The sequence below is a fragment of the Gymnoscopelus microlampas genome (assembly GCF_963454915.1).
Source record: "Gymnoscopelus microlampas genome assembly, chromosome: 11".
Taxonomy (NCBI): domain Eukaryota; kingdom Metazoa; phylum Chordata; class Actinopteri; order Myctophiformes; family Myctophidae; genus Gymnoscopelus; species Gymnoscopelus microlampas.
Window position 1 is genome coordinate 29,543,182 of NC_139948.1, and position 25,029 is coordinate 29,568,210.

The 25,029-nt window shown below is 42.4% G+C and overlaps 1 protein-coding gene across 4 annotated transcripts in view; it reads left to right on the forward strand.

Annotated features, from left to right (window-relative positions):
* Positions 1–25,029, forward strand: part of mybpc2a (myosin binding protein Ca) — a 52,867-nt gene that overhangs the window by 21,680 nt on the left and 6,158 nt on the right. For 3 of the 4 annotated variants that reach the window (XM_084071923.1, XM_084071924.1, XM_084071922.1), the window contains exons 2-22: positions 4,260–4,343; positions 4,557–4,705; positions 4,919–5,036; positions 5,282–5,333; positions 8,175–8,231; positions 8,643–8,818; positions 9,961–10,093; positions 10,457–10,581; positions 16,127–16,232; positions 17,326–17,495; positions 17,782–17,947; positions 18,696–18,802; positions 18,968–18,997; positions 19,290–19,429; positions 19,905–20,064; positions 20,560–20,664; positions 21,095–21,283; positions 21,965–22,099; positions 22,303–22,470; positions 23,188–23,276; positions 23,849–24,044. In XM_084071923.1, coding sequence (XP_083928049.1) covers positions 4,260–4,343; positions 4,557–4,705; positions 4,919–5,036; positions 5,282–5,333; positions 8,175–8,231; positions 8,643–8,818; positions 9,961–10,093; positions 10,457–10,581; positions 16,127–16,232; positions 17,326–17,495; positions 17,782–17,947; positions 18,696–18,802; positions 18,968–18,997; positions 19,290–19,429; positions 19,905–20,064; positions 20,560–20,664; positions 21,095–21,283; positions 21,965–22,099; positions 22,303–22,470; positions 23,188–23,276; positions 23,849–24,044 — 2,655 coding nt within the window. Of the gene's footprint in view, positions 1–3,238; positions 3,254–4,259; positions 4,344–4,556; positions 4,706–4,918; positions 5,037–5,281; positions 5,334–8,174; positions 8,232–8,642; positions 8,819–9,960; positions 10,094–10,456; positions 10,582–16,126; positions 16,233–17,325; positions 17,496–17,781; positions 17,948–18,695; positions 18,803–18,967; positions 18,998–19,289; positions 19,430–19,904; positions 20,065–20,559; positions 20,665–21,094; positions 21,284–21,964; positions 22,100–22,302; positions 22,471–23,187; positions 23,277–23,848; positions 24,045–25,029 lie in introns of all 4 variants that reach the window. The other variant, XM_084071921.1, reaches the window with a different exon arrangement.

Below are 25,029 nucleotides of genomic sequence, written 5' to 3' on the forward strand. Positions count from 1 at the left end.
AATGTTTGTGTATGCGTGGGCATGCTTGTTTATGTGCATGAGTGTGAGAGTGAGTTAAGAGCACACATCTGCAGCCCCATCAATCTAAATTAATGTGTGCCAATCTAAATTCATAGCTGTGTAAACTTGGTGATGTGCATAGAGACAATTTGCAGATATAATCTGCTTTTATTAAGGTCTCATTATTCTTTTATTGCGCTGACCACAGAGGGTATGGGACTGTCCCCATTTAATGTACTGTTCACTAGGTGCAGACCACACCTTTAACAACTGATTCCATATTTTATTCTTAGTCCTGTCACACAAAATTAGCAAAAGATCCCCCCCCCCGCATACACACACTACTGGCATACTTATACATACACTACTGGCTGGTGGACACGTACTGTACAGTATACGGTATGGTTATCAGGTGTGGTTTTTACGTTTTTAAGTTTAATTTTAAGTTGTCCCGTGTGTGTGTGTGTGTGTGTGTGTGTGTGTGTGTGTGTGTGTGTGTGTGTGTGTGTGTGTGTGTGTGTGTGTGTGTGTGTGTGTGTGTGTGTGTGTGTGTGTGTGTGTGTGTGTGTGTGTGTGTGTGAGAGATAGAGAGAGGTGAGTCACTGTTTGCAACACATTTTAGTTTAGACCTTACATTCTTGTGTCAGTCTCATTGAGCTCTGAATGCTGTAGCGGGTAAGCGCTTTTCTGGTCAAAGGGTTTGTGTGTGTGTGTGTGTGTGTGTGTGTGTGTGTGTGTGTGTGTGTGTGCACGTGTGCATGAGCATTCATTTTGGCTCTATTCATCTCTTAAATTGTCGCAAATTCTCATTAACAGAGCCCCAGCTGTCTGAAGAGAGTAAGCGTTATTCTGTGATAATTATGTGTGTGTGTGTGTGTGTGTGTGTGTGTGTGTGTGTGTGTGTGTGTGTGTGTGTGTGTGTGTGTGTGTGTGTGTGTGTGTGTGTGTGCGCGCGTGCGTACGTGCGTGCGTGCGCCTGCGTATGTATGGAGTGCTTACATTATATCTGCAACCATTACCAGTCATTTACCACTCATTTGGTCCAATTCACTTGCTGAAGCTCTGCTATTCTTCATTAACAGATGCCCAGGCTGCTTATGCTTAAGTGCTCTGGTGTACAGGGCTGTCATTTATGTACGGTATGTGCGTGCGTGTATGTGTGTGTACTGTATGTGTGCGTGTGGGTGTGCGTGTGTGAGTGTGCTGTAATGCAGTACAATAGTTTGGCTTATCTATTTTGTGCTATCCCATCACTATTACAGTTTGACTTATTGATATAAAAAAAAACATATGACAAATCAATGACATGTAAACATCTCTGCAGCTTTAGTTGTTTTTCCGTCATCATCCTCGGAAACCGGAACTGTACTGTAGAATTGTTTAACCCCTCATGATCTGGTGGTGCATTCATTTCATTGTACTGCACCAGTTGTTTCTTTTCATTCAGTGAACAATGAGCCACAATATTGTAAGGGAAACAACCATTCTCCATTGCCATTTTTTTGGTCTTCCATGCGTTGCGTCAACCACTTTGTTACTGTAGCTCTCTGTCAGTCTCTGTCACGCCATTGGGTGTCATTGTGGACATCCATCACAGTGGGCTGACAGATGGAAATGTATATCTCTAACCCTGGGACTGCTCTGGTGAAGGTACCATCATAATAAAGCTAGGAGCTGTTCAGTCAAGAGAAGCAAGCCTTATTTGTTATGAAACGGATCACTTTAGCAGAGATCTACAATGGCTAGGTATAATAGAGAATGCCTGACAGATTATGAGCAATCGAGTATGCGCTCCTGGTAGGGGTTTCGCCAAAGCATCCGAGTGAAGGAATTCTGTTCATATTAAATTTGACTTGAGTTGACTAGGTATTATAAATTACAAGAGATATATACCACCTGTACTGATGATGGGTATATATCGTGACCTGTGTGCATGAGTGGACATATGTCACAGAGATGCGGACATACTGGTCTATTGAGGGATATTTTATGGAATGTTTCTGCTGTTTTTCTTGTGTAGTAAGGATATTACTAATTTACAGTATGAAAGTCACATCTTCATACTGTAGTTCTTTCCCTATACTGGTTGCTTCTTGAACTTCTTACTCTGATTCCATTGGACGTTTAATGTACCTGTTGCTCATGCTAGGCCCCGGGTGAAGTTACCCTGAGACAATTCAGTCAATTTTCCTTTAGAAAAACGTTGAAATGATGCAAGCACGGGTGTAAGTTTCATCAAGCCCAGGGCTAGAATTTTACAGTCTGGACTGGACCAACTGCTTGTTACTGTCCTAAATTTGAATTGGGGCTTACAGAGGGGTTACAGAGCTGGCAGTCAATTAGCCTCACCCAGCTGTTCTCCAAAAACCCATAACTTCCATCCCAGCCCCCAAGGACGGTGAGTGTCTGGAGTTAATATCACTTAACGGCTCTCATCCCAAACCACAGCCAGTTTCCAGTGTGAAAGTGTAAGTGTGTAAACATTCAAAAAATGTCCCCTGGGTGCCATTCCAGGATCAGATTTTACCTACTTAACATTCTAGCTGAAACCCTGTAAATCATCCTGAACATCTGAACTTGGATCTGTCCTCAGGGGAGCTTTTGATTAAAAGATCAAATTAACTGAGCCCATAAAAACAGAGAGAGAGAGAAGGTGAGAGAGGCACTGGTGGTGTGACTAAATTTATGAAGGAGCATGACCTTACCTGACACCTGACCCTGGTTCCATTCTCTCAACAATATTGTACCTTTCATCCAATGGATGTCCACCCGAGGCCATACTCACTCAACTTGATTGGTCAACCAATGTCCCTTTATCTTTACCTGCTGATTATCTAAAAACTGTCTTTTTCCTTAGAACTCATGTCTGACTCAGAAGGTGAGAGAAATGAGACTCTTTATGTAGTCCACATAAAATAAATAATTCATTCAAGTCCTACATGTTAAATAATAATAATAAGTGATTTTGAATTCAATTACTGAAGCCATAACTCATTAACAGATTTGTGGGTTTTGTCTTTTTTACCTCTGTGTGGAAAATAGAAAATTGTTAATTAGGATTACAGAAGGTGAGATGTGTTGTTGTGTGAGAGCACATTGATTTAACGTGTGAGTGATCCTCACCTGAAGTCAGGATTGTCACAGGACCAATTAACACTTGTCTTTAACAGCACTGATACAGATACTGTACAGACTGATGTGTTGTTCCCCTCCGTTTTTTCTCTCCTTTCTGCAACAGAATTGCCTCCCGATGGTAAGAGAAACGAATAACGTTAGAGTATTTTTTTACGTGTATTCACTGACAAGCAAACGCCTGCAGGTCTTGCATCAAATGAGTTCAAAAGAAACAAGTGAGGCTATAGAAGGGATGCTTATTTGTATAGACTGTGATAAGAGCGGTACACAGGGGCAGTGTAAGTTCTGCTGAGGTAGCAGGAGATGACGGGGCCCCCCAGGGCTTTATATTAGTTCCACTCCTTTTTCCCCTCAACACCAAATATCACAAGCTACAAGCTGTCACATGTAACATGACCTTACCTGACAGGTTCACAACACGTTGTGTTGCGACGTGTAGCAAGCTAGATCTGCTATTTTCACCTAAACCAAAATAGGGACACTATGGTTCATATGGTAAGGAAAGGGCTATACCAGCATCTATTAACAGCTTTTAATGACTTTGGAGAACATTTAAACAAAAGCAAAATCCAAAAATAAATTCAGCAAAAATGTCTATGTTGATGTACGATATACAGTATGGCCAAAAATAGGCAAACATCCACCAAAAACAGCTCTACAAGCTCACAGTATTGGATTGGAGGTAAAACGATGTGACATACTATAGCGTCCTGTCCAGGGCCATAGTATATGGGCCACATGGCTCAGGAAGGCTAGTACCGAAGGCTAATAGCTCACAAGCTTGTTGATCAGCTATTGGCCAAGATATTTGGTGTAGAGGGGAAAAAAAGAAAGTAAGTACTTTAAGTGTAGTGCTTAGTAGTGGTAGGATTTAAATAAAAAATAGACATCAATGATTAAATCCTAATATGAATACCAAATCCTTGCACCTTAGATTTCTGCAATACCGAGCAGATAGATCATTCACACCAACCAGCAAGATCAGAAGAGATCCACTGAAGTGTTGATTTGGCGGTTTGCTTGGTCCGATGTCTGTACTGTATGTTGTATCATTGGTTAGTGTTGATTAAATCACAGCTCCTGTTCTAACTGGACCTGTGTGGCCTCTCCCTCATCTGTCACAGATCAAGTTCCAGGGGAGGAGCCTAAGATGTGCGAGGGGACTGGTCTGTTTGTGCTGAAGCCAGAGAGTGCCAGCCCTATGAAAGGTACCATCCACACTGTAAAAGTGGTTCTCAAACTTTGTCATGTCAAGGATCCCCAAAATGATATGTATTTGGCTGCGGACCCCTTGGTGTAACAAAAAAACACATGGAATGTGATATGAACACTTTATGGTAATGAATTACCCCATGGCAGTTGAAATATGTGTAATTGCACAATGTTAAATAATCAGCGTGTCACACCCATGCATATGGCAGGGAAGGACGTCACCTTTGTGGCTAAAGTGGACTCCTCGACGCTGCTGAGGAAGCCTGCCATGAAATGGTTGAAGGGGAAATGGTGTGACCTTGGTAGCAAAGCTGGGAAGCACCTGGAATTCAAAGAATCTTATGACAGGAACACCAAGGTCTGTGTGTGTGTGTGTGTGTGTGTGTGTGTGTGTGTGTGTGTGTGTGTTGCATGGCCACATTTGGCTATCTTCATTTTCAGTATGTGTTTTCATATGCGCACAATGCATGTGTGTGCGAGCGTGTACAGTGCACGCTTACTGTATGTATGTATTCATTTAACTGCCTGCATTTCGCTCGCCTAACATTCCCTCCCTCCCTCTCTCTATCAGATCTACACTTACGAGATGAGCATCATCAAAGTGGTGGAAGCAGACGCAGGTGGATACCGTTGCGAGGTCACCGCCAAAGACAAGACCGACAGCTGCGCATTTGAAATCACCGTTGAGGGTAGGTTTTCTCAGAGACGGCTGCTTAATCACATTATTGTCATCTTCCATTCGGTGGATCCCCCGCTCCCATGTAAACCGGCCTTGTCAGCCAATAACTCAACGAGTGCAATGCACATTAGATCCCATCATTTAGTGGCTTAGCGGGGGTCATCAGTCCATTATTCCTTCGCCAGTCACCCCGCTGAATAATGAATTAACCTAGTGGAGCTCTCACCAGTACCCCCTCCTCTCTGTCTATTTCAGCCGTGCAAGAGGAACAGCAGCAGGCCAACCTCATGGATGCGTTTAAACGATCGTGAGTGTTGGTGCGCCGGCAAGGTTTCTATTCAACGTGGCACCCGTCACACTGTCTCCCATATGCTCCTCTGTAGATCTCTGCCTTCTGGGCATCTGTCAGTCTGTCTACGAGTATCTCTGCCTTTGCGTGTGTGTGTCTATCCCTTCTCAATCCGTGGTATCTGTGGCTTCTGTGAGATTTGATCACGCCTGTCACGTCCTACTGTCTGCGTCTGCCGTCTGTGTTTCAGGTTCACCTGAGGTCCCTCGTGGTGTAGTGTCTTTGTTGGTGGGGGAGGGCTTCGCGTGTCTTTGTGATGCCGTCTCTGTATCAGTTTTCTCTCTATCTCTCTCTTCCCTCCTCTTTCTCTCTCACTCTCTTTGTTTGTGTTAACTATATCTGTGTATATGTACATATACAGTACTGTATATGTACACGTCTTTCTGTGAGTGTGTAGGTCTGCTACACATGTACAGCAAAATCTTCGGTGTTCATTTCACTCTGAGAGTGTAAACATTGACCCAAGTGGATCCATAATGGGTCAATTTTTACACCTCCTAAATGAACAATGAGGATTTTACTGTCCGTATCTGTGCTCCCATGCATTTTATATGGGCTGAAATCTGTTCCAGCACCTCATGTTTCCATGTTTTTAAACGCTGTATCTATGATTTCCTTCCTCTGATCAGAACGCAGGTTAAAAAAAAAAGTCAAGGGTAAGATGAGAAACACAACATGGTGAAGAATGTCTTCATATTGTGTTTGAGGTGTCTGTGTGTTTACCCTGGAAAATCTGTGAGTTATCTTTATGAAATTAGAGAAAGACAGAGAGAGAAAGGTGATAAATGAACCGCAACAATTTGATATCAGAAACAGTCTCCACTGTCTTCTGTTGGAAGTAAGTAAGTATGGAGAGCACCATCTCCAATGGCGGGGCTCAACTGTGTGATTTACACTGTAAAGGATGTTAATTTTAACATGAAGCTCTACGGATAGCTGTAACGGTGTCTGTCTTCCATTTAGATCCAAAACAACATCTCAAAACTGGATTATCATGACATTTTCTGTGCACCTTCATGAACCCCAGGCACTGGCCCCTAATGATTTTGGCGACCCAATGGCCTTTCCTCTTGTACCAACATTAGGCCACAATTTGCAATTATGCACAACATACTGTATCTCCAAATCTGTTTATAATATTTTTATTTGATTTTTCAAAAAAAGGACAGATGTAAGGAAAAAGAAAATATATAGAGAAAGAAAAAAGAGCATAAACGAAGATAAAAAATAAAAAGAGTTAAAAAGGAAACAGGGCATAATTTCAAAACAATGATGGTCATTACAATAAGTTTTTTCCATGAAACCTGCTGAGCACATACAGGTTGCCTGGAAAATTAACCCTACTGATTTTGGAAATGTAATGGCCTTTCCTCTACTGCCACCCTTAGGACTTGTAAACAAGTTATCTCAAAATCAAATGGCCAAATTGCCATGAATTTGCTGAGTGCATTTATGCACTGAAATACTGTTTAAAAGTTAACCGTATTTGTGAGGTTCTTTGTGAGTATTTGTAAGTAGTATATGGGAGTCTGTCCTGACACAGTTACGAAATGACCCTAGTGATGATTCTCTCTGACCAATCAGTACTCTGCAGTGTTTTTACGTCCCCTTTGGGTATCACCTGAGCTTGCTTTAACCTCAACGGAGGTGATACCAAAAAATTTACCAGTTAGTACTTTTATCTACTGGAAAAGCAAAAAAGCAGATTTGTGTCAAGGTGAGCTGGTACTATGCAGTGGATGATCACCATAGTAGACTCTTATCTTGGTACCCGCTCAGAGTTAAATTAACACTCCATTTTACTGTGTAATGTATTGTACGTCTCATGGGTTTCGTTCATCTCTTTCCTCAGTGTACAGGAAAAGCCTCTGTATTTTCCAGCTTAATATAACCCCACCCATTCTCTTCATTCACTCACTTGCACCCATCCATTATGCGCATCTCTTTCCCCTCAAATTACATTGTGTTCCATGTTTGAAATAGCCCAGGATCTCCATCATATCCTCCAGTCATATTAAGCTATTTCACACTGGTCCATTTGGGTCCATTGTTCAATTAACACTGAGGATTTTACTGTGTTTATACACACTGACAGTACAATGTGAATGTTAGAGAAGCACTAATTGCAGTGCATTCATACTTGTACTGTATGTTCATATATCACAGAACAGTGTATGTAGGCACTAGACCTGTATGTCAGTATAATGCTACATATTTCGGTGGTGTATGCCTGTATTTGTCTTGTTTCCTGTTTGAACAGTGCAAGCTCTTGCTTATGTTGTGCCTCTGTGACAAATTTGTGGCTTGTCAGTGTCTTGTCCAATATTTGTCTGTCACTTGAATCTAGGGCGCCGTGGTTGTTCGTAGTCTTCATCAAAGCTTTTTGCTCTATCCAATGTGTTCACTCACTCATCCTATTTTTTTTTGGCGTCAATCAGAAACAGAGCGAAGAAAGGGTAAGCCGTCACCAGAGGCACCGATTCATTACAACCTCACCGAATGAATGACAGTGAATGCACTCATGTTGTGTCTGTTGTTCTTATAATTGCGTCTCGTAATTTCTTCAGCTATTTATAGGGCCTCTGTAATGTGGAAGAAAATTGCTGTGTCTTATGTATTATTCCAGTTTCTACTATTGCTCTTTCTCACCATTCAATCCAAAATCCAATGATTTTTGTAAATTTCAGTTTTGTTTTTACGTGTAGGTACAGTACCATGCTATTTAGATAGACGGTCACTAAACTTATATTCTCTCACATTTATCTTGTAATGAAAACCGTCTTGATTCATTTCCCCCAGTGGTGACGGAGATGAGGATGCCGGCGACCTTGACTTCAGTGCTCTGCTCAAGAAAAGGTAAATTACACCCAGTGTGAAACAGTCTTTACTGTAACACTTTTGCCTCTGCCTCATTCTCACGGTTTCTCTCTCTCTCTCTCTCTCTCTCTCTCTCTCTCTCTCTCTCTCTCTCTCTCTCTCTCTCTCTCTCTCTCTCTCTCTCTCTCTCTCTCTCTCTCTCTCTCTCTCTCTCTCTCTCTCTCTCTCTCTCTCTCTCTCTCTCTCTCTCTCTCTCTCTCTCTCTCTCTCTCTCTCTCTCTCTCTCTCTCTCTCTCTCTCTCTCTCTCTCTCTCTCTCTCTCTCTCTCTCTCTCTCTCTCTCTCACACACACACACACACACACACACACACACACACACACACACACACACACACACACACACACACACACACACACACACACACACACACACACACACACACACACAGGGCAAAAAAGAAAGAGGAAGACCCCAAAGACGAGGTGGACGTGTGGGCGATCTTGCAAGCTGCCCCGCCCAGCGACTACGAGAAGATTGCCTATGAGAATGGCATTACAGACTTCACGGGCATGCTGAAGATGCTGAATAAGTTGAAGAAAAAAAAGGAACCCAAGAAGTGTGATGGTGAGGAGGGAGGGTATGGGAGGGGAGAGGGAGGAAGAAGGGGGGGGGGGTACCAGGAGGAGTAGAGAGAGAGAGAGAAACAGAGAGAGAGAGAGAGAGAGAGAGAGAGAGAGAGAGAGAGAGAGAGAGAGAGAGAGAATGGAGCACATGTATGACTGACCATACACAGTCATTTAACTACAACTGTACAAATGGAACAAAATGGACACATAAGGGTCCATTTTGATTCTCCTTATACACTCTCTGACCTACAGTAGGGGTGAGGGCTGCATAGTGCCCCTAACTCTAAAATTGTATTATGGGATTTTTTTGACAAAAACATTCAATTTGAGTTGGAGCTGTTGCCTTGTATCTAATCATGTTGCTCATGATGTTTATGTTGTCTGTTGATGTTGATGAAAAAGTTGATGCGTGTATGGTCATAAGACTTAAGAAGGACCTTCTTAAGTGATGTAGTGGGCTGTAAATAAATACCATTTAACCACATGAAACCTAGCGTCCCGTTTCTGGTGAAGACAATTTGGGTCTACAAGTAGATCTGCAATTTTTTATCTGCCGTTTCTGAACAAAAAATGTTTTGGCCTATGGCTCTATGCAATATGGCCCAAATCATAGATTATTTTTTCAACCTCAATGCTGATTCTCAGAAATGTCACCTACCATGTTGAACGTGACTGTTGTGTTGAATTCGGATGCAATCACAATCAATTTAAGACCAGCTTATGGTTGGCAGTGGCACAATCTCTTTTTAACTTTTCTCACTGTTCCTAGGATAGCAATGCGCTAGATCACATCTCATTTTAAGACCAACAACGTCCATCAGCGAGCCAAGTACATTTGGTAATTATACAAATGACAACTACGTTGGTTGTAAACTGCCAATGATAATTGCGCTGCGCCTTTTAGCACCGGGTGTACAATAGGGCCCTAGTGTCAAGGGAAAAAGGAGGGGACCAAGTATAAACGCCTGGGGGACCCCAGTCAACTGAAGTATATAAGGTTTAAGTGGTTAAAGGCACGATGGAGGAAAATCTATTACCATGCTATTTATATTGATATACGTTTAGTATTAGCATAGATTGTGTGTTGGAGATATGCAGTAGTTAAAGCGTAAAGTACTGACATGTGAACCTCCTCCTCAGCCTTCCTGTCCAGACTGGAGTCACAGTACCATGTGGACAAAGGCAAAAGGATCCAGCTGAGCGTAGATGTCGTTGACCCCAACGCCCAGGTCAAATGGTTCAAGAACGGAACGGAAATCAAACCCTCTGCCAAGTGAGAAAACCAAAACTATTATTATTTGTGTGTGTGTGCGTGTGTGTGTGTGTGTGTGTGTGTGTGTGTGTGTGTGTGTGTGTGTGTGTGTGTGTGTGTGTGTGTGTGTGTGTGTGTGTGTGTGTGCGTGTGCGTGTGCGTGTGCGCGTGTGTTCTTGGTGTGACTGTGTATTGCTGCTATAGGTCAGAGCCTGCCAACTCACGCTTTTGACACAACAGGCTTTTTAGGCGGTCTCATGCCTATAGTATCACATACTAATAATCATGCATGCAACGTGCATTCATGCACAAGAGTTGATGACAGTCAATATTCAAAACTTAAGCTACCCCTTCTTCTCTCCCCCCCCCCTCCCTGTTTGCCAGGTACGTGTTTGAGAGTATTGGCAATAAACGGACTCTTACTATCAACAAGTGCAACCTGGCAGATGACGCAGCCTACGAGTGTGTGATCGGAGAGGATAAGCTCTTTACGGAGCTCTTTGTCAAAGGTACGTAGCTCATTGTCTCCATAGCGTCCCTTTGTGGTGGAGGTGGAGGGAGCTCTTTTCAGTTTTGTGAGGGGTGTTATTTCAGCTCTGCGAGGCTTGTCTGCTCAGCTGTCCTCATTTGTCTTTGCATGTCAGTTTTATGTCTCGCCACGTGGTATCCTGCTCTGTTGGCTGCTTAGTCATTATGTTTCTGATGCTTGAATTGTTTAGGGTTTATGTTTATCGCCCCCACAGCATTGCCGGCGTTTGTTTATGTCAGATATTATGTTCATCATGTGTCTTTGTTATATCATATTTGTTGGGTCTTCTCTCTATGCATGAGATTATCAGAGTATTATAGTACTGTAGTTTAAGACTACACAGTGAAATTAGTTAATTTAATTTAATTTAAATTGACCTATAAGTATGGAATTGCTGCCTCTATGTAAAAACAAAAAAGGTATCTGTTTTTAAATTCTCACAGTTATATTCTCTCAGAATATCAGAGTTTCGTTCTTGCAATACCCACTTTATATCACAGAATTCTGAGACAAAATTGCGAGAAAAAAACGAATTCAAGCCTTTTTATTTTTATTCAGCGGTGTAAATGGCCTTCCATAATTGCAGGTTAGTTTTTACACTTCCATAGTTAAATGAACACTCCAGATTTTAATTTGTAGTTGCTGGTAAATGAAGCACACTCTATGGGCTCATTCCTGCTCATCCTGTACCTGCATTATCAGCCATTGAAAAGGGCTACTACAGACACTAGTATCTATTGTATTTTTGCATCCATGTCAACATGTGGGCCCTGTTGCTGTTCGCGAATGTCTTTATCAATATCACTATGTTGTGTGTTGATTTATCCGGACATTACAGAAGGCAGTGGGGTGTTAAGCAGGTGGCAGACAGTATCTACAGCTCAGCATTGCACTGTCAAACTCTGTTACTCAACACATAAAGTACCTGGGATTTTCCCATGTTGTGGCATGGACTGGTGTATATTGTGTTTCTGTGAACATGACATGAAACTGTACATGTTAAAGTGGTGCCATGATTCAGTTAGAGACAGAATTGATGGGGTCTTTCAACTGACAGGAAAAAAAGGATGTTTAAATGGGCGAGAGAGTGGATGTTGAGATGTTGAGCTAGGTTGAGACAGCTAGCCGTCATCCCCAGAGTGTTGTGGTGCAGACACCTTTACTTGGACTTAACAGCATAATAATTGTTAGGAATGTTGTTGTGAATGTGAATGAAATCCATAAGTGTTACAAATGTAATATTACACATGTCTTTACCCCAATTCATTAGCGTGGGAAAGACATATTAGTACGCATATAAAGTACCCCCAGAGATGGAAATAGATGCTAAATGAAGTGGCTAGTAGAGACTGTATAAGAAGAGGGTTATTTAATATGTCCACCAGGTAGATGCAGGCTGAGACACAGTGGTGGAAAAAACATGCTAACCCTATCATGTTATTGTCTCCGCCAGGCCAAAAGGCATGGCGAGAGTATGTTTTGCACCCTGTCTGTCCGTCCGTCCGTCCGTGTGTGTGTCCGTCCGTCCGTCCGTCCGTCCGTCTGTGTGTCATTCTGTCTGTCTGTGTACAGCTAATCTCCGGCACTGTTGGCTTGATCGCAGCGAAACTGTGCACACACACTCCCTGGATGCCAATTCAGAACCTCTGCCCCAAATCTTTCACATGGGCCTGTTATAGCGCCACCAGGAGGCCGCTTTTTGCAAAACACATTTTTGATAGTACTCCTACAGATTTTGTTCAAACATCACGCAAATCGCTACACAGTATCTCTATAGTCATTAAACGAAACAGGGTCTTTCAGATTTTTCTATGTCTAAAAAAAATGTAATGCAAATTCTCCCTATCACACACACCCACACACACACACTTCCAATAACAGTCACAACACAACCGACATGATAGTGTAGATCAGCCTTCAATTCCAGAGCCACAAACCAACAGTCACTGAACACGTTTCACTGCCACACCGGGCCCCAACATGGCAGCAACAGAGCTACTGTACATCTTGAACCACATCAACACACGACACGAACAGCATCAAACACGAACAGCATAAACAACAAAAACATCATACAACACAAACTGCAGCAGCAGCAGCATCCAGCTGCTGGAAAAGGAAAAACTAGGTATGTCACAATTATTATATAATCACCTGATCGCAAGTATTTGAGATAATCGCAATACTTTTTTGGAAAATCGACAATCATTTTCATGTTGAAAAATGTTTTCAAACATTTTCAAAAATAGTGGAAATAGCAGACTGCTATTTCCACTATTAATGTTTTTTTGTTTGTTATTGAATTATGCAAGTTATTTGTCATATCTGACCCGTGCACCTTTTGTTTACGAAGACAGACACAATTTTATTAATAATGTTACAATGTTCAGTGTATGACGCAATAATTCATGAATTCGGCCTAGTTAATGGCAATTATTTGAGCGACAATTAATCGTCAAGTAAAATATCATAATCGTGACAGCCCTAAAGAGGTTCCTACTTTGAGTCGTCTTCATCAGCCGTCTTCAGGGGAAAACCCCGAGAAGGACAAGGTCTTCGGCCATTCAACCGTGCGGACCAAGTCTTCGGAGGAATCCCCCACGCAGACAAACCCATGGATAGAGAGAGATCTCCAGATCTCCATCTCTAGGGCAGGGCATCTTCGGATGAGCCTTCCAGTGGGTGTCTCCCGTCATTTCCGTCCTCCATACATCTGGTTAGCTTCACCAGTACTTTACATCTCCATCCTCCGTACATCTGGTTGGCTTCACCAGTACTTTACATCTCTCTGGTTAGCTTCACCAGTACTTTATTAGAGGTGGATGGTCTGGGAGGGTGTTAAACTGTAAGTGAGAACCTCAGTCTTCTGGGCATTTACGTATGTGTGTGGGGGTGTATGGGTGGGTGGGTGTGTGTGTGTGGGGTGAGTTTGTGTGTGTGTGTTTGTAAAATGAAAAAAGACTACATTAGAGAATCATCTAGACCTCCTAGTTGTAGTAGTGAAGCCCAGTTCTTGCTCCCCTCCTCCACTGATGGCCTGTCTTCATAGTCCACGCTTATAATGAAGAGGAGGGGGGAGGGGGGTGTGTCCCCTGCAACACCTCTGCCAGCCTTGAGTATCAGAAAGAAAGAAAGAAAGAAAGAAAGAAAGATTAATTCAAGTAACCGAGAGCCACATATACGTGTACTGTCACAACATACACAGCCTAGTATATGTATACTGTATCTTGTCATAACATACATCCTAGTATACGTAGAACTTGTAGATCGGCTATTTTCACAATGTTTGCCTCTTTCTTACGTAATATTTGACCATTTGGCCAATTTAGTATTAAAAGTCATTAAATTGTAAACGTTATAAATGTGCAAATACCCTGTTTACACTTATAGGGCATAGCAGTGGCGGCCATTTTGTGGTGTCACTGATAGAAAACCCATTAATTTTTCCCATGGAGATTTAAGGAAATATTTTTTATAAATCATTAAGCCTGGAACCAAGCCATTCAGGATCCTGATGAATGTGTAAAGTGATTTACTAGGCCCATATGTGGTGTAAAAAGCACTCAAAATCTCTAGTATTCTAGTATTCAAACTTTACTCAGTAAAAGTACAAAAGTATTGGCATCAAAAAATAGTACCAAAAGTACTCATTACGCACAAAGTGTTACGATGTGACGCGTTGTGAGTTTGTAGATCGGCTATTTTCAAATAGCTAAGCTAACTATAAAGGCTATAGGGCTGAAGTGGTAGGTTTTGTAATAATAATCCAAATCTACAAAGTAACTAGTAACCAAAGTTTTCAAATAATTGTAGTGGAGTAAAATATTTGTCTCTGGGATGTAGTGGAGTAGAAGTAAAAGTATTGAAAATTTAAAATACTCCAGTACAGTAAAAGCTCCTCAAAATTGTACAGTACTTGAGTACATGTACTTAGTTACTTTACACCACTGACTAGGCTTGCATAGCCTGTCTTAGAATCACAATCAAACACAGCTCAACAATACAACATTCACATCACATCACATCACATCACATCACATCACATCACATCACATCACATCACATCACATCACACAACACAACACTCACTGCTTCATCCTGACTAGTTGTTGCTTTACCAAGTAAAATAAAAGTGAAATTAAACACGCAATTCCATCAATTCCTTTAATGCTAAGCCGCTAATTAGCTAAGCTAAGTGACCCTGGCTGCAGAAACTCACCTATGTTTGGTCAGATGGAGAAAATGTCTTGTCACAAGCGTGTTTATAGCAGCTTTCACCACTCTGGTAAACACTGACAACTCTACTCAATGTTCATGTAGAGTAATGTTACATTATGAGTTGTTTATTTTCATCTTTTACTTCAAAACATTGCAGAGCCTGTAACAAACTGTGTGTGTCTGTCTGTCTGTGTGTGTGTGTGTGTGTGTGGGGGGGGGGGGGGGGGGGGGGGGGGGGGGGGGGGGCTGACAATTGGAGGACTTATAAAGCCCGCCCCTCCCAGCTCCTTAGGGAGTGTGGAGCAATAACTAACTACCTCCCAGGGCAGGGTTTCTCAAAGTGGGTAACACTGCCCCGTGGCCAGTGGTGTGAAGTAACTAAGTACATTTACTCAAGTACTGTACTTAAGTAAAATTTTGAGGTATTTTCACTTTACTGGAGTATTTACAAATTGCAATACTTTTACTTCTACTCCACTGCATCTCAGAGGAAAATATTGTACTTTCACTCCACTACAATTAATTGAAAACTTTAGTTACTAGTTACTTTGCACTTATATATATATATATATATATATATATATATATATATATATATATATATATATATATATATATATATATATATATATATATATATATACATACATACATACATATACATACAGTGGAGTGTAGAGAATATATAAATATGGGATCTAGACCTCTATATGTCTGTGGTGAGATATGTGACTGGTAGACAGTGATTTATGATAGCATTCTGGGTTGCTTACAAGGGTGTGTGGCACGTTTGCATCTGATTAATTCATCTTGTGTGTTTATTTTTTGTTTTTGTTTGTCTTTTGTAAAAAACATTTTTTCCTTATTTTTTCCTACTTTTATTGTGAACATTTCTTTTTAAATTATACCTATTATTTATTTTCTATTACATTTCATTGTCCATATCAAATTTTAAATCATGTTTTGGTGTTTTTGTCAGGTACATTTCTTTGTTCCACTGCATTTATTACAGAATTGTTTGTCTTTATTTTTTGAAAAGGAAAATGTGACAACAATAACAATATGGGGGGAGGGATGGGAAAAGGGAGAAAATGGAAAAATACAAAATGTCTAACTGATTTCATGTAAAAACTGTGAAGCTAATAAAGATATTTGTTTAAAAAAAAGAAAAAAAAAAAGAATATATAAATATAAGTAAATGCAGTCCTATTTACCATTGACACTGCTCAAGTGGCTTCGAGTGCTCTGTAACTTTATGGTAGAGACCCCTTGATGACGTTTGACCAAGACCTGTTGTTTCTCCCCAGAGCCCCCAGTCTTCATCACCAAGCTGCTGGATGACGTGCACACAATTGTGGGTGAGAAGGTGGAGTTTGAGGTGGAAGTATCTGAGGAAGGAGCCAATGTAAAATGGTGAGGGATTTTAAGGATCATGGATTTGAAACAAAACCTTTACTTAAATGAAATGAAATTGAAAGTGATATTTTGGCAATGACCCCATGTTGGTGGCTCATTCATGGTGTCCAGGACCCCAATGAATAGCTGTAGACCAGAACCCCGCACTCCCCACTCAGGGGTGTAGTCTATACCTGGTGGGGGTGAGAGGTAGTGAATGTGAGTGTAATAACTACATCGGCATACATGAAAATGCTTTACCATCCCTAAGTTTTGATAACCGCTTTTAAATCCCTCAATGGGCTGGCCCCCCTTTTACCTGGCTGAACTTATTGAACGCCATAACCCAGTTAGAGCTTTAAGGTCAGCTGACCTCTCATTATTGACTCAGCCAACCGCCCGACTGAAAACCAGGGGCGACCATGCTTTTGCAGGGGCTGTTCCCCAGGCTCTGGAGTGACCTTCCCCTTCACATTAGATCCGCCCAGTCCATCGAGGTTTTAAAGTCCTTGCTTAAGGCTCACTTTTTCGACTTGGCTTTTAATCACAGCCGAGCTTAATTTTAACTTCATCACCTCCTGTTTGATTGTTTTTTTGATTGTATTGTTTTGTTGTATGTTTTTTTTGACCTGTACAGCACTTTGGTCGACTACAGTCGTTTTTAAGTGTTACATGTTTTAAGTTTGATTTGATTTGATTTGATCATTTAAAAAAGGATGGGGAAACAGGTCTTTGGCAGGCCAACAGATAATAATAGTATGGGTTAGAAAAATTCTGCAAAGCTTTTTCCAGTGAATGTTTAATGTTCATATCAGCATTGCAATTCTTATAGTAATATTTCCTGGAGAGCATTTCCCTAAACTTAAGAATACTCATATGAGCATAAAAGTGCATCTTTAGTATTTCTTTGCCTCAAGTTCTATGTACCAAAGCCTTGGGATCTGCAGTTAGTATTTGTGTAGAACATTCCAAACAGGTCTGCGTGTGTGTGTGTGTGTGTGTGTGTGTGTGTGTGTGTGTGTGTGTGTGTGTGTGTGTGTGTGTGTGTGTGTGTGTGTGTGTGTGTGTGTGTGTGTGTGCTGCATGGTTATTATGGTGTGTTTCTTTATAGGATGAAAGATGGTGTGGAGCTGAACAGAGACACACCAGGTTCAAAGTACAGGTTTAAGAAGGATGGCAAAAAGCACCAACTGATCATTACTGAAGCTACCAAGGAGGACATTGGAACATACTACGCTATCACCACTGGCGGAGAGTCAAAGGCAGAGTTGGAAGTCGAAGGTACCTTTTTCCTTGTTAAGATTAGGACATGCACTTGCTGTATAATCCTGGGTGTATACATTATAGTTTAATGTATAAACTGTATGTTTGTACACTTGTCTCTCAGAGTTACAAATACATAACATGAACAATAATTAACGTGCACTTCCCTGTCCCTGTCTCTTCATGCTGCCCTTCACATTGAAAGGCAGAAATACTTGAATAAATCTTTCTAATTCACTAACGTTTACTTTTCTTCTCTTGCTCTTCCTCTTCCTCTTCATCTTCCTCTCCGTCTGTGCTTCAGACAAGGAGCTGGAGGTGCTGCAGAGTTTAGCTGACCTGTCGTTGAAGGCTGCAGAGCAGGCTGTGTTCAAGTGCGAAGTGTCTGACGAAAACGTAAAAGGGAAGTGGTTCAAGGACGGCGTTGAAGTGCAGCCCAGCAAACGCATCAAAATGTCACACATCGGAAGGTACGACGCTAGGCCGCCACAGGTCAATGTCTGAGTGTCTGATAGGCCTCGTTATGAACTCTTCACCCACGCAAACACGCATGCACAAATGCACAGATACAGTTTCCAGTTTCCTATACAGTATGTTACGCCAAATGCTTTATGGTCATGATTCACCAGGAGCCTGGATGGCTTGGTTCCAGGCTTAAAATAATTTATATAAATATTTTCAGAAATCTCTATTGGGGAAATGAATGGGTGTTATATCTGGGGCACCACAAAATGATACCACGAGGAAGATTCTGTGCAGCATTTATAGTGAAGTCATGCAATTGAGAGACCATGCTTTGCCCTATAGTCTTACAGCCTGCAAACCTGTTATTCTACAACACACACACACACGCACACACACACACGCACACACACACACACACACACACACACACACACACACACACACACACACACACACACACACACACACACACACACACACACACACACACACACACACACACACACACACACACACACACACACACACACACACACACACACACACACACACAGAATCCTTGAGGGGGTTATCAGGAATATCAGTCCATCCAGCAGATGACATGCCAAGGCGATAATGGTCACACAAGGCCAATTTCTCACTCACTCCCTGATATTTCATTATAAAGTATGTTGCCGGGTGACTGTATTTTGCATAACCGTGGGTCATGATGGGTGTTGTCTCCTTGGTAACATCTGGTAACATTTTTCCCAGGATTCACAAGCTGACGGTTGATGACGTACAGCCAGAGGATGCTGGAGATTATACCTTTGTTCCTGATGGCTATGCACTTTCTCTCTCTGCAAAACTTAACTTCATTGGTAAGAAGAGAGAGAGAGGGAGAGAGAGAGAGCGAGAGAGAGAGAGAGAGAGAGAGAGAGAGAGACTGACAATGATATGAGGCTCTTGACGGTTTTGCTGAATACACGCAAACCCTCTCAAAGTTTGAATAACGCTGATTCACATCTTTTTCCTATTTTCCTCAGAAATCAAGATTGAGTATGTTCCCCACCAAGGTAAGTCGGGTTTTTAGCAGAATATATCAAATGCTTTTTACTGGATAGATTGCTAAACCACACTACTGTATATGGCCCCTTTTGACAACCAGCCTTTTGGTTCACCCCCCACACCCTCTAAAGGCCAATTTATACTTTGCCGTGCGACACCATCACTCGCCGAAAATAGTCGACCTACAAGCTCACAACTAGTCGCATCCGCAACGCACTGTGAGCTTGTAGTTCTGCTATTTTCGGCAAGTGACACTGTCGTGCAATGAAGTGTAAATCAGGCTATTGCTGAAAATCACAGATCCTCCCAAGATCCATCTGGACACCAGCGGCGTGGGCAATAAGAACACCATTGTTGTTGTTGCTGGCAACAAGCTCCGCCTCGATGTGGAGATCACAGGAGATCCCGTCCCCACCGTGTGTTGGATGAGAGGAGACACAGTAAGGACTGCTCTCTCTCTCTCTCTCTCTCTCTCTCTCTCTCTCTCTCTCTCTCTCTCTCTCTCTCTCTCTCTCTCTCATGCCCAATATATGCCCCGTCATACGATGGTGTTGCATGCCAAAAATAGCCAATCTACGAGCTCACAGCATGTCACATCCGCAAAGCTTGTAGATCTGCTATTTTCGATGTATGATGAAGTACATTACATGCGTTACTTTTGCTCTGTCTCACTCTTTTACTCTCTCTGTATATTTATCTCTACTTATACATGCACGCCTCCTTCTGATGTATGCACACGCGCAAGTGCACAATTGTATGTGTCAACATTATGATATCCTAATATGTCACTGCATGGTAAAACAGAGACAAACATGTAACAGTGTGGGACAGTTGAATCACCTGTCATTGTAGCCATTGTATCATGCAACCCCATCCACCTCTCTCTTTCTCTCTCTCTCTCTCTCTCTCTCTTAGCCGGTGGATGAAGGTGAAGGAAGAGTCCGGGTGGAGACAAGGGAGGGCCTAAGTAGCTTTGTTATCGACGGGGCAGTGAGAGATGACGAGGGGAAGTACTCTATCACTGTGACCAATCCTGCCGGAGAGGACAAGGCTCAACTGTATGTCAAGATCGTGGGTCAGTGGCTCTTTGTCATCTTTGTCTCTTTGTCTTTTCTTGTCTGTCTTCAGGTTCTTTCTCTATTAGTCCCACACTCCTCTCTCGCTCCTGTAGATAAATCCGGGGTCAATTGAGCAGTCACGGGTGAGCGTTATCTCATTAGCTGATGCTACAGGTGTGTTTTAATGCCTGCTAGCATTACAAAGCTAATCATTCTTGTCTTTTTGGCAGCAGAGGCGGTAAAGAGAGGAATTGGTGTCCAGCATTACAACAGAGCATAATGTTCTGCACAAAAAAAAACATCATAATTCAAAATGTTTCACCGACAATCTAAAAATACTCGGTTAACATGGGAATGTAAGAGTGATGACTGTTTACCCTGCAAGCAACACAATTTAACTGGAAACAAAAAATACACTTCCCCACACTTTTGTCTAGTTCTTGTCTCATTTCTATCTCTCTGTTCTTTCTTTCCCCAACTCTACACTATCGTGCTGTAACCTGTCTCTCCAGATGTTCCCGACCCCCCTGAGAATATCACATGCATGTCAGTCGGAGAGGACTTTGCTACCGTCACTTGGGACCCACCTGTGTTCGACGGTGGAGTTCCCATTAAAGGTACCCCTCCCCCCATTCTCCTCCCAACAGCATCTGATGTCTCTACCCCTGGAGAATCCACTCACTTTGGAATCCACACTATTTATTTGTTACATCGCCACGTTTTTATAGTCACTTCAAAAGGGCTCTGCTGCGGCTGCTCCTGACTCAAAAAGAAATGACCTTGCTGTGTTCTGCCAACCCTCCCCCCTCCTCCTCCGTGCAAAAAGCACTCAGATTTTTTAAAGTAAACGTAGCAATACCTCAATGTAGAAATACTCTGTTACAAGTAAAAGTCCTTTGTTCAATTTTTGCCTCTGAGATGTAGTGAAGTACAAAGTACGCAGTATCGAAAAATGGAATTACTCGAGTAAATCAAAATATCTCAAAATGATACTTAAGTACAGTACTTGAGTAAATGTACTTGGTTACTTTCCACCTCTGTCCTCAGGGTACCTGATGGAGAGAAGGAAGAAGGGCGCCGATAGATGGACCAAGCTTAACTTTGACGTGCACGAGTCCAACACGTATGAGGCCAAGAAGATGATTGAAGGCGTGATGTATGAGATGAGGGTGTTCGCTGTCAACGGCATCGGCATCTCTCAGCCCAGCGCTACCTCCCCGCCCTTCATGCCCGTCGGTGTGGAGCCGTTTGTCATCACATAGTCAAATGCCAGTGTTAATTTGAAGCTGCAATCCATTCCACCCCAAATGAGAGACCCAATTTCTACCTCTCAGCCAAGATGCAATCTCTGTGTGGAAAGGGGAGATGTTGCACTTATGATCTTCAGGCAGTACTACTTGACAACCAGTAGGTGTCCTACCTGACATGGGTCTAGATTTCTCGGTGGAAGAATAGGGAGACCACCTCCAACCACTGAAGATGTACTAGTTCTACTCTACAGATTGGTTAAAATAACGTTTTTATTCATTTAAATATAAGTTCCGGATTGCAGCTTTAATTTAACTATTAAGAGCATATCTATGGAACCAAAATGTGGTTCCATATGTATGCTCTACAGAGTTCAACTAACACTATAGGATTTTACTGTGCAGACGGATATTAACAGAGGCTTTGCTCACTATGCTCAGTCTAAAGCCAAATTCATGCTCCATCACACGACGCTGCTGCATGCCAAAAATAGCAAACCTACAAGCTCACAATGCGTTGCATCCGCCGCGCCTTGTGAGCTTGTAGGTCGGCTATTTCTGACACGCGACACCGCCGTGCGACGAGGTATAAATCGGGCTTACGGAAGCTTAACCCTCCAATCCATTACTTTCCATATTAAGGGTATTAATGACCTCCTGTCTTCTTCAGCCCCCACCAGCGAGCCCACCCGTCTTACGGTGGATGATGTCACCGACTCTACCTGTGCACTGAAGTGGCGCCCACCAGAGAGGATTGGAGGTGGAGGCATCGAAGGATACATCATCGAGTACTGCAAGGAAGGAAGTAAGCACAATCATACTAATATGTATGTAATAATAACAGCATGTTGCTCTATTATTTTGGAGCCATTTGTAAAGCACTTTGCACTACATGTGGTGTATATGCAAGGTTCTATGTAAATAAACTGTATAATAGATTATTATTTCTTATTTTTATTATCATTATAAAAAATATACTTGCACTATCTTCTCTAAATCACAACTCAGGTGATGAGTGGGTGCAGGCCAACAAGGTTCCAATAGAAAAGTGCCAGTACCGGGTGAAGGATCTGCAGAAGGGAGAGAAGATGCTCTTCAGAGTGATAGCTGTCAATATTGCTGGACGAAGCAACCCCGCCAACCTGGGACAGGCTGTCATTATCAGAGAGATCATGGGTCAGACATGTCATGTGTTCATGTCTGACATCAGAGGGTCATTTTGTAAACATGCTGCACCAACACGTTTTTATCTTATGCTGTACATGTCGTTGCTGTTGGGCATAAACCTCACGTCTCCATATTTCACCGTTTTATGTTTTCTTTCCGTAAATCGATGCCCTACTTAAAATCGTACAAGAGTGTCGAACAAAAGTAACCACGATAGCTGATCCACAAGCTCACAATGTGACGTGTTGTGAACTTGTAGATCGGATATCTTTGCTATTTTTTAAAATGTTTGAAGTGAAACTGATGTGGGTATTTTTATAATAAAAAAATGACATCCAATGGAACAGGTTCTTTTTTTCCAGTTCCTGAAAAGTTACCATTTTGGACGTACAAGGTTTCCACCTGACAGCGACGATATGAAGGAACTATACTGTATGTTCATTATCTCCATACATTGCTCCATTCATATTCAAACGATAATATAGCCATAATACGTATTCATACAAATAATATTAGTATGAATATGTGTCTGCAGGTATACATGCAAATGTACCATATTATGTGCGTTTACACACCAGTTTCTACGCGCCAACACACCCATGTACACACAAGTACGAATGACAGTATAGATGCACACCTCCTCCCCCATTCATGCTTCTACCACCCACTCTTCTCCAACATCCACTTAACCTTTCTCTCGCTCGTTCCCCTCCATCTATTCCACAGAACAACCGAAAATACGCTTGCCTCGCCAACTGAGATCCAAATTCATCAGGAGAGTGGGCGAGAAGGTCAACCTGGTCATCCCCTTCCAGGTTAGAAGGAGACCATCCAAGCTCTATATATCTTAGCTTTAGGAGCTGAGCTCATGTGCACTGGACTATATATGAATTATAAGCATTGTGCTGCTGCATTTCATAAAAAACAGTTATATCAAGACCTACCTAAAGCATTATTAAATGCTCTATCCCATCTGCCTGTTCTGTATGAATATGCATAATGAACCATGAAATCAGCATGTCAACTCCTCAGCTTGGTTTACCTAAGCTGGAGAGGTGATTTAGAACCAATGCCTGGTCTATCTGAAATAGGTTTCAAGTGAGTTTCTCTGTGAACCCTGGACTGGGTTGAAGTAAAAATGTTGTGTAACAAAGCTAGATGTCACATTTATATGATATAGTGCAATCATACCAGTGATTAATGATATGAATTCAAAGAAGTACCTAAGGCCAACAACTCGAATGATGCCTTGGTTATTGATCCATAACAACTATTTGGATAATCAACGGATGGCACATTTTGCCTGTCTAATATAAATGAAGGTGGAGATGATAAGAGTGTGTATTCACCTGCCTGTTCGCAATCAAAATGTTCACTCTGTCTGCAGGGTAAGCCTCGCCCTATTGTGACCTGGTTCAAAGATGGGGTACCTCTGGAGGCCAAAGGTGTTCAGATTCAAGTCACTGAACTGAGCTCCATCTTCTTCATCCGCACAGCAGCAAGAGACCACTCTGGCAAATACACAATGACCGTCCAGATCGACGATGTATCGGACAGCGCTGACTTTTACATACAGGTCGTAGGTCAGTTCAGTCACGAGGCTGCCACTTCTCTTGTACACGTTCGGTCCCGTCATGTGGCTCCACTTTGGGATTAGTCCTCTGCACATATAGTCCACACTTCACGCTGTACCGTTAATAACCTTCTTTTTTTGGAAGGGGATGATGGCGTGAACCCAAATCTGTGGCATGTCAGAGTTTTTTTAATTTGATGATAATTCCCCCATTTCGTACTCGCAGGGGATCTGTGACTTAAAGTAGCACATCATCAAAGCACTGATTCCCCCCTCTCATAATCCTGACTCCTGCGCTCACACTGTGGCCTGCCAGCTCGTTCCTCAGCTCACGGCACATCTCCCTGGGTCAGGGTGCCGGGCGGATTATGCGGCGGGGTTCCGCTGGAATTATTTACGTTTAGACCGGGATTAGGGTTGGATTTGTGGGGGCACTTTGTCACTTCTTACGCTTAGTGGGGTGGGGAGGGGCTGGGGGGGTGAGAGAGGCACCAGCTCCCCTTGAACAGATCCACCAGCCAGACTGCCACAGCACTGCTTCAGCAAGGAGCCAGCAACATAGAGCAGGATTAAGGGCAAACACATCAGTGCTGCTCTGCATGTTTGCACCGTACTTTTGCTGTGCTGTTTATGTGCATCTGTGTGTGTGCGTGCGTGCGTGCGTGCGTGACAGAGAGACAGAGAGAGAGTGCACAGGGTGAGATTAATGGCAAATGCCTTTCTATGGCATACAGTTTTCTGTGTACTGTATAGCGTGGAGCACAAAGGAGGATTGATGATAATCATACTGTGCTCTGCAGTGCCGTGGGTCTGACAGGCACAGTATGGAGCCTCTTCCCATTGTCTGTGTTCTGTGCCTCTGCACAGGAGCTCCTAGTATGTACAGTAGCTTACTCATTTCTCCCTTCAACCTCTGTCTCGTCTTTTGCTATACTGCCAGTCTTCTTCTTTTCTTCTGTGGGTGTTAAGCCCCCCACTCTCCTGGATGCGTCCTT